This window comes from Gymnogyps californianus, chromosome 5 (assembly GCF_018139145.2).
Source record: "Gymnogyps californianus isolate 813 chromosome 5, ASM1813914v2, whole genome shotgun sequence".
Taxonomy (NCBI): domain Eukaryota; kingdom Metazoa; phylum Chordata; class Aves; order Accipitriformes; family Cathartidae; genus Gymnogyps; species Gymnogyps californianus.
The window spans coordinates 45,952,652-45,967,833 of record NC_059475.1 but is presented as its reverse complement, the minus strand read 5'-3'; the positions used below and the strand labels follow the sequence as shown (position 1 = coordinate 45,967,833).

General features: G+C 44.6%; 1 protein-coding gene across 2 annotated transcripts in view; it reads right to left on the bottom strand.

Annotated features, from left to right (window-relative positions):
• Window positions 1-10,088, bottom strand: part of GPATCH2L (G-patch domain containing 2 like) — a 32,117-nt gene extending 22,029 nt beyond the window's left edge. For both annotated transcript variants that reach the window (XM_050897159.1, XM_050897160.1), the window contains exons 1-3: window positions 10,051-10,088; window positions 9,271-9,941; window positions 2,915-2,979 (exon numbers count right to left, since the gene is read on the bottom strand). In XM_050897159.1, coding sequence (XP_050753116.1) covers window positions 2,915-2,979; window positions 9,271-9,929 — 724 coding nt within the window. In that variant the 5' untranslated portion in view covers window positions 9,930-9,941; window positions 10,051-10,088. The remainder of the gene's footprint in view (window positions 1-2,914; window positions 2,980-9,270; window positions 9,942-10,050) is intronic.
• Window positions 10,089-15,182: the final 5,094 nt, after the last annotated feature.

Here is a 15,182-nt window from a genome sequence, read left to right as displayed (position 1 = left end):
ATACTCACTGTTGAGAAAGATCCCTAGTCTCCTAAGACAGCAACTAAGAGGAAAATGCACAACTATTAGAAATGGTCACTCTGAGTGTAAGTACTAACCATGCTATGAGTCTTTCTCAATCAAAATTTCTTAGAATCTGTCAGAACTACAAACCCTCTGCAAAACTAGAGCAGCAGCAACAGAAGTCATGACCAAAGTCTCCATAAAGCAGGGTCACTGTAATTAATGCAGTTGAAGTCTAAAACTGAACTGCATCAGACACCATTCTTAGTAAATCTGCCTGGCCAGAAATCCCCTGAGAGCAGTAGCACGTGAGCAGTGTAAGAAAAAAACAGGAAGAGGGCAAACCTGACACACTCAGCTTTTCAGTAGCCCAACTAACAAACAGTCCCATGTAATTGCAAGGTACTTCACCTTGCCTTAAAAAACTAACACATCTGACTTAGGGAAAACTCTCATTTGCCTACCATTAAGTCTCAACTCAAGCATCCCCACTTACTCTCCCACCAAGTTACATTATTCCTGACTGAAGTCCCTTATGCCTACCTACATATCTTGCCAGACAAAAAAAAAAAAAAAAAAAAACAATATAAGAAAAAGAAAAAAACCTCACCGTAGTAAGAATGCTGCAATCTTGCACATAACAGAAGAAGCAACACCCAAAACCAACTCCAACCAGCAACAGGTAGGACAGCCAGAACACTTCATCCCAAAGCTCTGACATTGCTTTTTATTTCTGTGATATGTCAGTTGACCTAGCAGGCTTGTGACAAATATATTTTAAAATATAAATATCCCTACCCACCTTATAGTAAATTAAAACTAAGTAATGTTGGATAGTTCTTCTAAGTGATCATAATTTGTGCAAAAATATCCCTACAGTTTTGGATCTATGAGCATACTGCACTGTCATATCTCAAATCACTACTTTCACAAGACCAACTTTAACAATCAGGATCATATGCTAATACCGCAGTAACTTTCACAGTGAGATATCGCAATGCATTTAACAAAAAAACCCAAAAACTTACAATCAAATTATAAACTAGGACCATTCTCTGCTCACAAAAGTGCACTGGTAGCTGGAATTACAAAGACAACCTATTTAACTAGCAACAGGACAAATATTACATGACGTAACCTCAAAAGAAGGTTGGGGGGAACTACATTCAATTTAAGTACACTGCTATCTTAAATTTCCTGTTATTCAGTTTGGAATTGTACTAGACAACAATTTCTACGATGATGATCTGTGACAAAAAAAAAAAAAAAGTTTTGTGCTCTCTCCATCCCACTGAAGTGGAGAGCTGTTGTTTATTATTTACTTTATGACCAGAAATTGTCTAAAAAAAGGGAGATGTTTCTTATTTAACCTGAAAGTGCAACAACATTTTTTAACATAACTGTAAGCTAAAACATCTTGGCCAGAAAGCAATTATAGTATAAACTGTTTGAACAGACAGAGGCCTGATGACTAGGATGTCAAATCTCTCCTAGCACCTAGACACGGAAGGCTTTAATTGGATTTTATTAATTTATTTAAGTAGTATATTCTACATGCTCTTGTATATTGGGTATCCTACTTCTAGTAGCAGCCAAAAGTTAATGTCTAAAACAGGGTATAAAACCAGGCCAAGTATATAGGGCAAGCATATAGACAAGTATATATATATACTATCCAGTCTACATCAATCTTTCCTCTGGTGATGAAGTAAAAATTCAACACTTCAGTCACCACTCTGCTTCGTCATCTGATATGCGAGTGCTCACTAATTTCAGCTCCCCCAGAACAGTCATCAGTAAAAAGAGAGGACAAAAGACTTGACTTTTCTGTTGCTTTTGAAGGATGGGAGGTTGGAAACAGATATTTTTCAGCAAAGGTCAAAGCTGATATTTGAAATCCCTACTCTTAGGGAAAGTATTACAGCCACCTAAGATCACAACAGATTGGCCCTACAGCCTAACATACCATCAGAAAACACATAAGCATATTTGCTATCATTGTGTTGCCTCATACACAGATGCCTGGGTCAGTAACAAGCTAGTGGAAGCAGCATTTCCTACTGAGTTACTGATACTACTTCCTTTAGCACTCATATTCCCAGAACAGATCTCATCCAAATCTCAGCTTGTGAAATGTGACAGAATCAGAGTGCACACCAGCAGAAGCTGCGTGGAATTACAGGTCTCTAGGGTCACGTTCCACCGGCTCCAAATACAATAGTCCTGAGTGCCTATGGGCCTACTACAACCTCTTTCACACTTACTTCTGCCATATACCCCATAAACTGGACACTGATAAATAAAGCCAGATTACACTCCACACTCAAACCTCCTAAGAAACCATTTCTACAACAGACATTTTAAAGTACTAGGCTCAACTAATGCACACAAGAGCAAGGGAGGAACGTGTATTTAAAGAAATAAAACCTATCACACATTATTGCTGTCATCTTAGCACAGTTCGTTAGGTGACTTGTCAGTACTAACTGATTTTTTTTCCACATCATCTCTTCCTGCCCATACAGAAAACAACTAACAGATTCAGGCACTAACGGTATGTGGACAACAATTAAAACACCTATAGAAACAAATCATTAGCTCTGCTCTTTCATTACAGAGAGCTCTGAAGCTCCTCTTGTATTTCTGTGCCTTTCCATAATAATAGCGTCTTATATTTCAAATATTATGGATCTGATATACAAAGTATTTCAGCAGGAAGAGTGTACTCTTATCAAAACCCACACCTTTGTAGCCCTCAGCTCATTTCTTAACTTCTAGCCCCTCCCAGCCACTGGCTTTTCTCCCATAATTCCCTCTGTCCTTCTTCAAACATAGATCTTTCTTTGTATTTGTAAAGAAAGTAAGAGAAATTCCCCCAACACATGAGGAAAAATCACAGGATAGTTGTTACCTTGGCGGCCCTCATCATTGGTAAACAGGCCAGCATCACTGCTGCTGCATACACTGCTGGTTTCACTGGAACAAAAACAAACAAAAAACCCCATTGTTACAATTGCAGCAGATACAAAACAAAAACCACTTTATTACATTTTACTAGCTTCTCTGAGCCCAAAATGCTTTACATATCTCACAAAAATTGCATTTCAGATACATTGCTGGCTCTAGCATGGGACATAATTGCTTTCTGTTAAAACCTAGCAATGCTACATCACTTGAAAAAGAGTAGAATCCTGTATCTAGTCTAGTTCTAAGTTATCAAAAAGTAATTAATACAATGGCATTTGCCTCAGGTACTAGAGTTAATAACCTAACTATGACATTGTCTGGAATACTGACTAGGAAATTAAGTGCAGTTAAAAAACTCTGTCCTTGGGTCACTTAACAGCTATGAAAACCCTCTGAAGTTTTCTACTTCAGCTTCCTTTTTCTCAAAAATGTTATACAGGTACATAAACCCCCCCTTCAATCTACAGCAACTTTTATTTTATTTGGAGGGAAGAGCAGCTGGTACATTCACAACTCTTCAGCTAAATACCTTAGCACAGCATGACTTGCTGCTGCTGAATGCAACCTCGTTACAGCACGCTTTGCATTTGCTGAAGCAGTTACAGGAGGCTTAATTGTTGAACCAAAGAATTAAACTAGAAATTAATGTGTAGAAAGCCGTTAATTGACTGTAAAGCTGGATGAATATTTGTAGCAGAAATACAGGCTCAGGTCAGTCCCAAGTATCTGGTGGCTTTAATGCTGATATTATATCAATCCTTGGACGCTTCGAACAATACTTCCTCTGATTTAGCTGAGAGATATCAGAACAAGTAGAAACTACTTACTGCCCACCCCCTTAGCACTAAAGCCTTAGATGCCAACGTCAGGTATAACTCAGTACTAGAATCAATCTCCAATCAGGGCATGTTGTTAGAAAGCATCTCTGGGTCTCTCTTTTCCAGGGAAATTGGATCATACTAGACACCAGTATCAAGTGGCGACCCCTTGATTCAAAAGGCTGAAGGATGAAGGACCACAAGATGTGTCACCCCAAAGAATTGTAGGTACATCATAAAACCCCATTTTGTGAGCATACTGATGCACTCTAAAAGTGTAGCCAAATCGACTCATCATGCTAGATATCTACAAACTCTGCATCTTCATCATTGTGAAAGGCCATTTAAACTTAAATGTACATCATTCCCACATTTCAGTATGTAAGTTAATATCAAATTCCAAATCAATCCATTACAAAGTTTGGCCATCCATTCACCCTCCCACATATACACCATAGCAATTAAGGCCAAGGACTGAGAACCATGACTCATTCGTTTCATTCCTAGCTCTCCTACCAACTCACTGTATGACCCTGGGCAAATCTCTTAGCGTGTCTGCTTTCCCTTTTGAAAGCCTGGATTAACAGTCCTCACAAGCAGCAGATGCGAGGATTGAGTGACTGCTTCATAAGGGTTTTAGCATCCTCAGAGGAAAGGTGCCTGAGAAAGGAAAAAGCATTGTCAAGATTCCAGATCATATTAACAGTACTTTAAGCATCCTGTTGTACTGAGAGCTCTTTAGTTCCTTATAGATACACATTACTGCCAGTGCTTTACTGGAACAAACTTTCACAGATCTCACCCTCTTCACCACCCCTTTTACACTTCAGGACTGAACACAAACTAGACTCCTACATAAGCCTTTCTGCTGGTCCAGTAAGCACTGATTAATGACCTCCACTTGCAAAGGAGGCTACTTACCTTAACCATGAAATAATGAATGCTATTGATCCGACAAGCTACTGCTATAGAGTGTTATTGATCACCCAATCTTTGGTTAAAATGGTCCTCATTTAGCAATTTCACTGTCGCAAACACCTGGAGCAAAGCATGCTTATAATTAAATAGTTTGGGGGAGTTAAAGTGAGAGGTGATGGACAGAGATCTCAGGTTTCCCCCATTTATTCTTTTGCCTGAGCTATTGTTTGTGTCAGGAGGGATATTGATTTTCTATAAAAATAAGAAAACAAGAGGCACTGAGGGGCTGCAGAAGGTCAGGCTGGGCTGGAGAAGGAGGGGAAGCTGAACACTCTGTCTTTGTCACTTGCCTTCCAAGAGAGAGGAATTTTTTCTTTACGGAGAGACTGGCCTCCAATTCATCAGCTTAGTCAGGCTGTTGACTGCTACTGCAGGCTGTCATCAAAACAGCTCCCTTCCAAAGGGTAAAGCAACTGTACTGCACACTCAGGATGAGCACTGGTTACACTCCCAGGTCAGAATACTGTACTGGTTTTGGCTGGGATAGAGTTAAATTTTCCTCATAGTAGCTCTATGGTGCTATGTTTTGGATTTGCGACCAAAACAGTGTTGATAAGGCACTGATGTTTCAGTTATTGCTGAACAGTGCTTAAACAGTGCCAAGGCCGTCTCTGTTTCTCACACTGTCCTGCCAGTGAGTAGGCTGGGGGTGCACAAGAAGCTGGGAGGGGACACAGCCAGGACTGCTGACCCCAAATGACCACAGGGATATCCCACACCATATGAGTCGTGCTCAGCAATAAAGCTGGGGGAAAGAAGGAGGAAGGGGGGACATTTGGAGTTACAGCATTTGTCTTTCCAAGTAACTGTTACACATGACGGAGCCCTGCTTTCCTGGAAATGGCTGAACACCTGCCTGCCGATGGAAAGTAGTGAATGAATTCCTTATTTTGCTTTGCTTGCGCACATAGCTTTTGCTTTACCTATTAAACCGACTTTATCTCAACCTACGAGTTTTCTCTACTTTTACTCTTCCGATTCTCTCCCTTATCCCACTACAGGGGAGTGAGCAGGCAGCCGTGTGGGGCTTAGCTGCCTATCCGGGTTAAACCACAACAAATACATCAGCATCAAGCCAGTGAAGTCACACGGCATTGGTGGGTCGGTACAATCCCCAGTTTGAAAAAGTCACATTAAGAGTTATGGCACTTGAAAGTAGATTAGACAAACTGCACATCTCTCACTAGTAAGCACATCATTCAAAGTGATTTTTCAGACAGCTCTTGTACTATGGTTTGTTCTGCTCTCAAGCCAAACTCAGACCATTCTGGGAGTACTCAGCTTAGACCAACAAGAGAAAGAACTTCAGCACTCAATATATAATTTGCCTTTGCTTTATTACGGCTGCAGGGAGTCTCAAAGCATTAAGGGACAGAAGGGCATGTTACTTCTAACCATCTTAGCAGTTAATTGTCACCTTTGTACAAATATACAAATGGCTACTTAAACTAAGACCACTTGCTTCCTCTGTTGTTTCCACAATCATTTATAGATCAGGCTTTGAGTCATGTCATTACCCAATTTAGAACCATCATCGTTCCCTCATCATGTTCCTGCACGTCCTTCCTTCTCTCAATTTGTGTTCATCTCTTGCCATGTTCGGCAAACAATTTCAAAGATTTCATTTCACGCACGCTTTGAATCACAATACTGCGGCACATCTTCCTCCAGGAAAAGACTGGGCGCAGTCCCACAAGCAAACTATAAAAACTACCTCCTCATTAAGGATCCATATCCAAAGCTTTCTCAGTGAATGTGAGTTTATCTACTGAATACAGTAGGTTTTTGATCTGACTTAGGATAAGGAGCCTTCTAGAAAGCAGACAAAATGCTGGATATTTTAGCATTTACAGAGATTCATTCCTACATAACAAAGAAAAGCAAGTGTCAGTGGAGGGGAGGAAAAAGAAGGTGGAAAAAAAAAATCAGTTCTGAATATACAACTTAGTTTGCCTAAAAACACATTAGTTTTGTGGCACTCCCCACTGCTAGAGGAGCGAACAGTAGTGGAACCAATTCAGTATCAAAGTGTTTTATAAAGCACCAGATCACCACAGACTGCTTCCAAGTCCCACGAGCTGTATCAGTCACTTTCTCTCCCATCAGCTTGTGAGGACAACCATACCATTTGCTCTCCTTGGCATCCAGTTTTCTTCTCCCTTCCTTGGGATATGCCCTTTTTATACATCTGTGCAAATTACTTCTCTTACGGTACCAGAAAAAAACAGCTAGAGCACAGTGAGAGTGAGGTAAGTACAGCCAGTTTCACTCTGCTGCTAGCAGAGTGTTATATTTAAATCAGCAGAGACCAAAGCATGATCCTTCACTGCCGTGAGGGATACTCTGCAGTGAAGAGGGCTGTATGTATTTCTCTCTCCCACTTTGACCCTCTCTAGTGAGTCATAGCACAGATCACACATGTGGTGTTGGAGAGGTCAAATATTCCAGCCCCTGGCTTTCCAAAGAGAATCCCAAGGATTTGGCAGCAGACGGTAAATGTCATTTGATGCAGACACTTGCACAATAACTAGTTTGAGAGCAAGGGACAACTGAGACAGAACAAAGCTATCTCCCAGCATGGTCCTGAAGTAACAGTCCAGACAAAGCTGTTTATTTACTCTTTCAAAGGCTGGCACAAATAAAGGCTGGATGAAAGCCTGCTGGTTTAAGTTCAAGTTTGACATGATAGAACAGACTCTGACTGGTGGAAAAAAAACCTCAAGGAACACTGTCCATCACTGCCACATCAAGTAAGGGTATCTCTCAGTCCATCACCACTGACATGCAACATTCAGGGGCTACTCAGCACATTCCCTTCCCTGGACTACCAGCAAATAGCTCTGAAAAGATAAAACTGCTTTTAACAACTAGTGGCAAAAAGGCATCCACTAGTCTCTTGAAAAGGCCCACTTTGCACCCACTTTTTAAGCAAACAATAGCCACTTTTTAAGGAAAAAAATGACCACTGTTTTGCTACTTCCAGCCTGTAACGGTTACATACAAACCACACTGATTCAGTAAAATGCAATAGTGGTCCCCTGGATCAGGGCAGTGAGGACGTATTATAATCGATGCTTTTCACAGTCTCCCAGAAAATACCATTGAGAAGTTTGCACTTCCAGCTATTATCCACAAAGCCCTCAATAACCAAGTGCCCCCTGTCCACTCGGACAAACCGCAGGTGCTAGACAGCCAGAACACTTAAATGAACCTTAACATATGAACAATTATACTGGAACAAACAATTATACTTTCCAAATCCACCATCCTCTGTCTGATAGTGCCTATTATAGTGGATGCTTGAGGAAAGAATATGAGAACGTGACAAATACAGACCAACTGTTTCCTCTGTATATTCCTCCAGCTTCTAGCAGTCAGCAGTTCAAGGACTTCCTGAGCCAGATCTTCCATCCAGGCTGTAATGCTTAACAGCCCCTGATAAATCTATGTTCCACATACCCCTTTTGGACATATTTAAATTTTTTACCTCCAAAATGTCTCACAGTAGAGTTCCAAACCTCATGTTTCATGAAAAAGAATACTTTTTTTGTTTTAAATTTTTCCTCAATGTCTCCTGCTTCTTACACAATAATTAGCAAATAAACCACCCTATTCACTTTCTGTATTCCATTCATTAGGAAATCTGTTCCATTTGATTCTCAGCAGTTATTTCTTTTCTAACCTGAAAAATCTTTGTACAGAAGCAGTTTTATAACCCCAAACCTTCTACGGAGAGAATAAAAGTCACTCTCAAGGGGAAAACTTCCCAAGAGTGACACACAAATTCAGACCATGACATTTACACTTCTCGTTTTCATCTCTTATATGAGATTCTGCCACAAATTCAAAGTTCTCCAAAACTGGACCTGAAGACATGCCAGACACCAATGTTTGCACAGGCTTATCCTGTAAGTAACGTAAGTTTCCCCCAAATTCTTTATCATCTCGCTATGTTTTCCCCACAGCTAGCCTTTCAGGACCTTATTCCAGATCCAGAGCAGAGATGCAGAACTGCAAACAAGATGTTTTGACTGAGGTTCACACAGTACCTGCACAGAGGGCTAGCGGTCATGATGGGAGATCTGATCTGTTCTCTATTACTACTTATGGTAAATTCTGAAAACAAGAAACTGAGATCAGTTCATATCAATCATGCAACACAAGTGCCAACAGTGGATTTACTCTCCAAACCTCAGGCCACAAGCATGCCACTTTGTAGCTGCAGGGCTACGGACATTTCAGAGGGCTCCTTGTGTAACAGAAGCCAGAAACATATCAGCTTGCCAACTTTTCAAGGAAGTGTTTTGGGTCATCAGTACAGTATTGACAGGAAAGACTTGGAAAAAATCTACAGTTTAGAAGTAGCTGAGATATTTCACCTCTTCAAAAGAGGACAGCACTGAATAATTTTGATAAGAACTTCTAAAAGCAAGGCACAGGATTTACAAGCAGCTGCAAGCAAGGTGGCCATCTGACTAGCACAGGGAAGAAACTGAGATCTCACCATTCCGACATGTTTTCATCTGAGCCCTGTTTCTGTTCATCAGCTTCACACTCCATCCGCTCCTTCCTTCCCCCTTTGCTGAGGAAGGGCCTGTTCTCTCCTGATTCACAAAGGCCATGACTGGGGGATGCCCAAGGGGCATTTTCCTTCCAGCGTGAAAGACGCTGTTTCTTGGCTGACTTGAACCTGCAGCCCCTCTCGTAGTTCCACTCTGACACCCTGAGCTTTTGCTGGAGACTGGCAGCCACCTCTGATGTCACACGTTTGACTTTCCGTCGGCGCCTGAGAGGTCGACAGGGCGCGTTCTCTGTAAAGGAGTCTGACTCATGCCACGAGTGCTGCTTGCTCCTCAGGGTGGCACTGAGAGCTGGGTGTCGTTTGACCACTGCCATGTCATCAGAGTCACTGAAATTGGCTGTCAGCACCTCACGGCAATCCTTGACAGCTTCGTCCAAACTTGACTCTGAGGCCTCGCTGTAGCAGCAAGCATGCTCTGCCTGATGCGCAAAGTCTGAGCGTCGTTTACGACCCCGTCTCTTGCGAAGCTGACGCCGCTGCTGTCGTGGGCTTAGGGCCATCTCTTCCCATAGCTCATCCAGCTTGTTTTGCTCTGAAGTCTGCTCTAAGGCTGAGGCCAAGTCATGCACCAGTTCATCCATTGGCAATGCCTACTAAAAATGACAACAAACAATTAGCACCAGAAGTAAATGCCGCTACCAACACATCACTAAACTACAGTACGCTATAGCCTTTGTAACATTAACCAAGTCACACACTTACTTTGGAGTTGCCTGGAAGAACCCCGTGCAGGACAACTGCTGCTTCTTGGGCTAACGCTCACTCCTTCCTTTTGCAAGTGTTAAATCCCTCTTCTAACCATGGTAGCAGAGATCTCGCTACTGCAGCAGTTGGGTCAAGTGCTCTGTGTCTGAAAAGGCCTTAAGGTTGCATCTTTTGCGTTGAAGCAACATGCTCTATTACACATCTTAAGGGTACGACAGCCTGCAACTAGTTTGCTACCTGGTGTTGGTAAGCCACAGAGAAGGGTTAGCCTGCTCGGCAAACAGATCGACTCTTCCAAAAAGTAGACAAGCAGCAAAGCTGAGAGTAAAACAGACGGTAAAACAGGTAGTTTGCAAGCCAGCATCACTTCAACAGCAAAACAAGGCATGCGGGACCCTGTGCTCCTTAGAACAGGGTGTATGAGACCAAGCCCCAACGCCTACTGCGAAAAAATCCCACCCCTCCCACCTCAGGACTGTCAGTGTGCCAGTCCCAAAGTCCCAGCCAAATCCCTCACCTCACAACCTCCCTCTCCCCACGCGTGCCTTGCAGACGTGGGATTTCTCTCCCCACCTCCTACCGGGCTCAGAAGCACCCGCACCCCAATCCCGGTGAAGCACCTGCTGCCGCAGGCCGCCTCCCTTAGTCCGAGCGCCCTCAGGGACCCGGCCACACCGTCTCCCTCCTCTGAGGAGAAACCGGTGCTTCTGCCGGCCAACTCCCCGGCCCCACTGCGAAGCCCTGCCCCTCACCGTCCCCCTCACGGACCCGCCGCCCTCCGTCGGGCCTCACCCCGACCCCACTCACCGGCCAGCGCCCCGCTCCTCCAGCCCTTCCTCAACGGCGCTTCCGGCTTCCCCGGGCCACTTCCTCCCCGCCCGCCCGCCCGCCCCGCCTGAGGGGCGGGGCGGGCGGCGGAGGCGGGTTGGCCCGGCCGTGAGGCCGCGGCGCCGCCGATCCGGCGGCGCCGCGGCCTCACGGCCGGGCCAACCCGCCGGCGACCCGTCCCTCAGGCCGGGCTGCGGGGCTGCCGGGGCCTTGATCGCCCCTCCGTCGATTGTACGCTGCGGTTGGTGCCGCTGTTGGAGCCTTTACAGATCAATTTACCTGCTAACGGGGCAGCCCTTGCCGTATGCTTACCCTTTAGTTGCTTGGTTATTTTTTATATATATATTTTTTTTTTTTTTTTTTTTTTAATAGGCAACCGATAAATTCGGTACCCAGACTCCTCCATTTCGCTGCTGGCACGCTAATTGTGTATATCAGGATGGAAATTAGTTATCTCCTAAATTAAACCTCACAGTGTTACTCCTCTCTTTTTAAGCCTTGCACCTCTTTTCCTATCGTCTCTCCCATTTTACACATCATTGGCAGCCATCAGAGTAAAGCCAGGTGTGACCCCACCGCCGTCCAGTTTTGCTTAGCATTCCCCCTTATTCCTCATCTTTCATGTTGTGTTTTTGGTTTTTTTAACCCAGGTGGCTGGCTGCATTGATATTCAAGCCAATACTGGTTCATTTTTCAAGTAACATTTTACGAGGCAGCGTATCAGAGCCTTTGCCGAGGTACAGATACATTATGTTCGTGGCATTCTCTTCACTAATTTTGTAAATTCAATCTGAGAAAGTAATCAGGTTTGTCTGACGTGATTTGTTCTCTATAAATCTACGCTGCTGCTTATTGCTCATAGATCTCTTATCCTTTGTATTTTTACATTTTTTTTTCTGCCTCTATTTATTCCATCATGTCACCAGGAACAGAAGTTACTCTGAAAGGGTGGTAATTGCCAAGATCACTGCCTCCTCCCTGCTCCCCCCCCAAAAGACTGGTACGGCGCTTGCTTTTCCTCAGTCCTCTGGCACCCTCCCTAGTTTGTCAAGATACTTCAAAAATAACCGAATCCTTGAGTTTGCTGTTGATTCCTACACCCGAATAGGACAGTCATCGTTTCGCTTCACTGAGCTTTCTACATGCCGTTTCTCTAACTAGTCCTTTATGTCGGTCTGAGCTGTCACGTTAACATTTTCATTACCTTTTAGTTCTCTGAGAAATTTCCTTGGAAAAGAAATATTAAAAGAAGAAAAACAGTCATTGGGTAGATCATTTTTATCCCATTTCCAATAGCTGACTTCATTTAAGTTACTTTCTGCACACCAATTTGTCTGTAAAATTCTGTCCTTTTTTCTTTTTAACCCTTTCCGTGGCAGTAACTCACCCTACTTGCCTGCAGTATGTTGTTTTCCCTGCCAGTTTCCTATTTCCAATACAGGGGTTTTCTTTTTACTCTCAGATCTGAGAGCCAATCCCTCCTAAAATCTAATCCTGTTTCACCACTGCAATCCTTTTTCATGCTTCAGGATATAAAACAGCTACAAAATGTCTGGGTTAGAGAGAAACTCCCCTGATGGGAAGGTTATTCTGTAAACATCCACTTCAGAGCTTCTTACCCCTTCATTTCAAGCACTCGGTACTGGCTGCCGTTCCAGGCAGGATAACAAACCAGACAAACAATTGTGTACAAGAAATCCTGTGTTTGGATGTCCTGGGGAGATGGCAGCAGATGCCCATTCTAATTTCTCTTCTTTTCCCTTCATTCTCCCAACTAGTTCTCTGCTGTTTCTGTTGGTCAACAAACTGTTTTGCAACTGGTATAAATTGTACTTCACTTGTCCAATTTTTTTGCCATTTTCAACACTTCAAACCAAATTTCAACAGATGTTGGCAGCGTTTGGCCTGAGTAAAGACAACAGACTGGTGCGTGGCATTCATTTTCTGGGAGAGGGATAGGGCAAAAGCAAAAGATGGGGCAAAGCTGCTTTTGCAATTGCAAGAGTCCCAAGAACTAAAAGGGTGCAGCAAAGGAGCATTGATGTGTACAGCGAAAAAACAGAAAATTGGGAATAGGAGTTGGAGAAATATAACGGGGCAGTTGGGGTAATCTGGTTTTGAGCAGTTTATGGTATTTCTGTCCTGTCTTACAAGGTTCACTCTGACATGGGCCAGTGACCATAAATTCTGAATCCTTGCCTGCATTCAACTTCATCCCGGCGTCCCTGGCAAATTATTTACTCTCTGTGCAGTTTGCAGGTTCCCTGCGTGGACAACGGGAACTGGCCCATCTTCTCAGCACTAGTCTTTCTCGTGAAAGGCTCTAGGGATACAAAATGTTCAGCACTCCTATCCCAACTGATTGTTATCCGTCACTGGGCTTTGTACGTACAGGTTTCTTTTCCCTGCCCAGAGGCTGCGGTCACCAGTGCTGAACTGTTGCTGGGCCTGGAGGCAGGAGAGGAGATGTTAGTGGTGAGGGACATTTCCGAGGTGAGCGGGAGAGGAAGCTCGACTGGATGCTAGCAGCGTGTCGTGGCAGCGCCTTTGCCCAGCTCCCTCTCCACCGGGCAGCGGGAGAGGTACGGCCTGGTAGGATGGGGAGAGTAGAGGGGTCGTTGCTGCTCTACCCCAGCAAATGCTCTGCCTGGTCCCATGGTGCTTCTCAGCAAAACCTTCCAGGGGTTAAAAGGAAAAAGAGAGAGACAGAAAGGGGACAAGAGACAAAGGGAGGAATAAAGTCAAAAAATGTGCCGTGAAGCTTCTTGCAGCAAAACGCGGAGAAAGTCATTTCCAACTTCTTTCATCTCGGAGATGAAGCCACTAAATAAAAGGGCAGCGCAGAACACAAGGGCTTTTAATCTGTCTCATCTCCTTCATAATAACTGCAAATTTTCCCTGGGCTCCTGGGAGTGAGCCTCTTTCCTCTGTCTTTGCCTTATCTCCCCCCTCCATATTTCACAGCCGGCTCGGCTCCCCTCACTCGGCTGCCCCCGGCCTAGTCTCTGAGAGGCCTGTGGGAGCCGCCAGCTCCCAGGGCCTCATTGTTCCCGGCTTGGGAGGAAGCTCAGGGAGGGAATTGAAGGCAAGTCAAAGGGAAACGGCATCATCGCTGCTTCATTAATGGGAACCTTTCAGCAGAAAACATATCAGAGCGAGGTCTTTTCAGAGGCAGTAATTAGCAATTTGGAGCCTTCCCCCCTCAGGAGATGCAGCTGCGATCTAACAAGTGGGAGCAGTGCTCGCCTCCTTTTACGCTTCATATTTATTGTTTTTCATTTTCTCCATCTTCCTCCCATTGTCCAGCCTCCTCCTCGCTGCCAGATAAGGGCCCTTTATTAATCGCTCCCTTTTAATTCTTCATTAATGATAATAACTTTCTCTGGCGCGCGGAGAGGAGTTAATCTTTCCTGGGTATTGAGAAAGGACAGGGCTGAAAGGGAGGGAGTGAAGAAGTGCATGGTGGACAAGGCTATACCGCCACGTTTCCCTCCCGCCCCACCACCCGGAAGGAGTTTCTGAAGACTTTGGCTGTCGAGCTGTGAGTTGACCATTGGAAAGTCTCAGGCTGTCAATTTGGTCAAGCTGTGTGGGTTTGGTGGGATGTACCCTGGATCAGAGATCCGGCCCTTACCAGAAACAGGTATACGTGGGCCAGAGGGAGAGGCCTTCTCCGTGCGTCTTTGCCAAAAAAACCCCAGCATCTTGCTGTGACTAACAGGCTATGTCTACTTGTCTTGTAAGAACGCTCCCTCAGACACCTTCAAAGCCCAGTTTCCCAACTGCCAACACTGTCCGAGCTTAAACAGCACCTGAATGGTGAAGGAAATGGTATCTGGGAGGCTCTGCACATGACGAGACCCTCCCTGGTGCCTCCCACCAGCAGCTGGTACAGTCTGCCTTGGCTTGCTCCCATCTGGAGGTGCCACTCCGCCAACACGGACATCTGTGTGAGGTGACTGCTGCCAGGCTGGCCCAGCATGGGCAGCCTGGCAACAAAGGCTGGGTGAAGATGGCAGGGAGGGGAGGAGGCTGTCACGCAGGCTGTGGCCATGTGCGTGGGGCTACAATCAGTGCATACCAGCCCCAAGAACATGGCTAGGGACGACAGTGCTGCAATATCCAACACGCTTACAGAGCTTAGCTTCCCTTCCTAGCGTTTTCTAACACTGGCTTCATGGGAATCCCTGCTAGTAAAGGCCATGCAACTGATCTTGCCTTCTCGTGGTAGCCTCAGCCCTTTCTGGGTAGCTGGGCATGCCACTACCAATTAAGAATATTTTACTACTACCAAATATGAG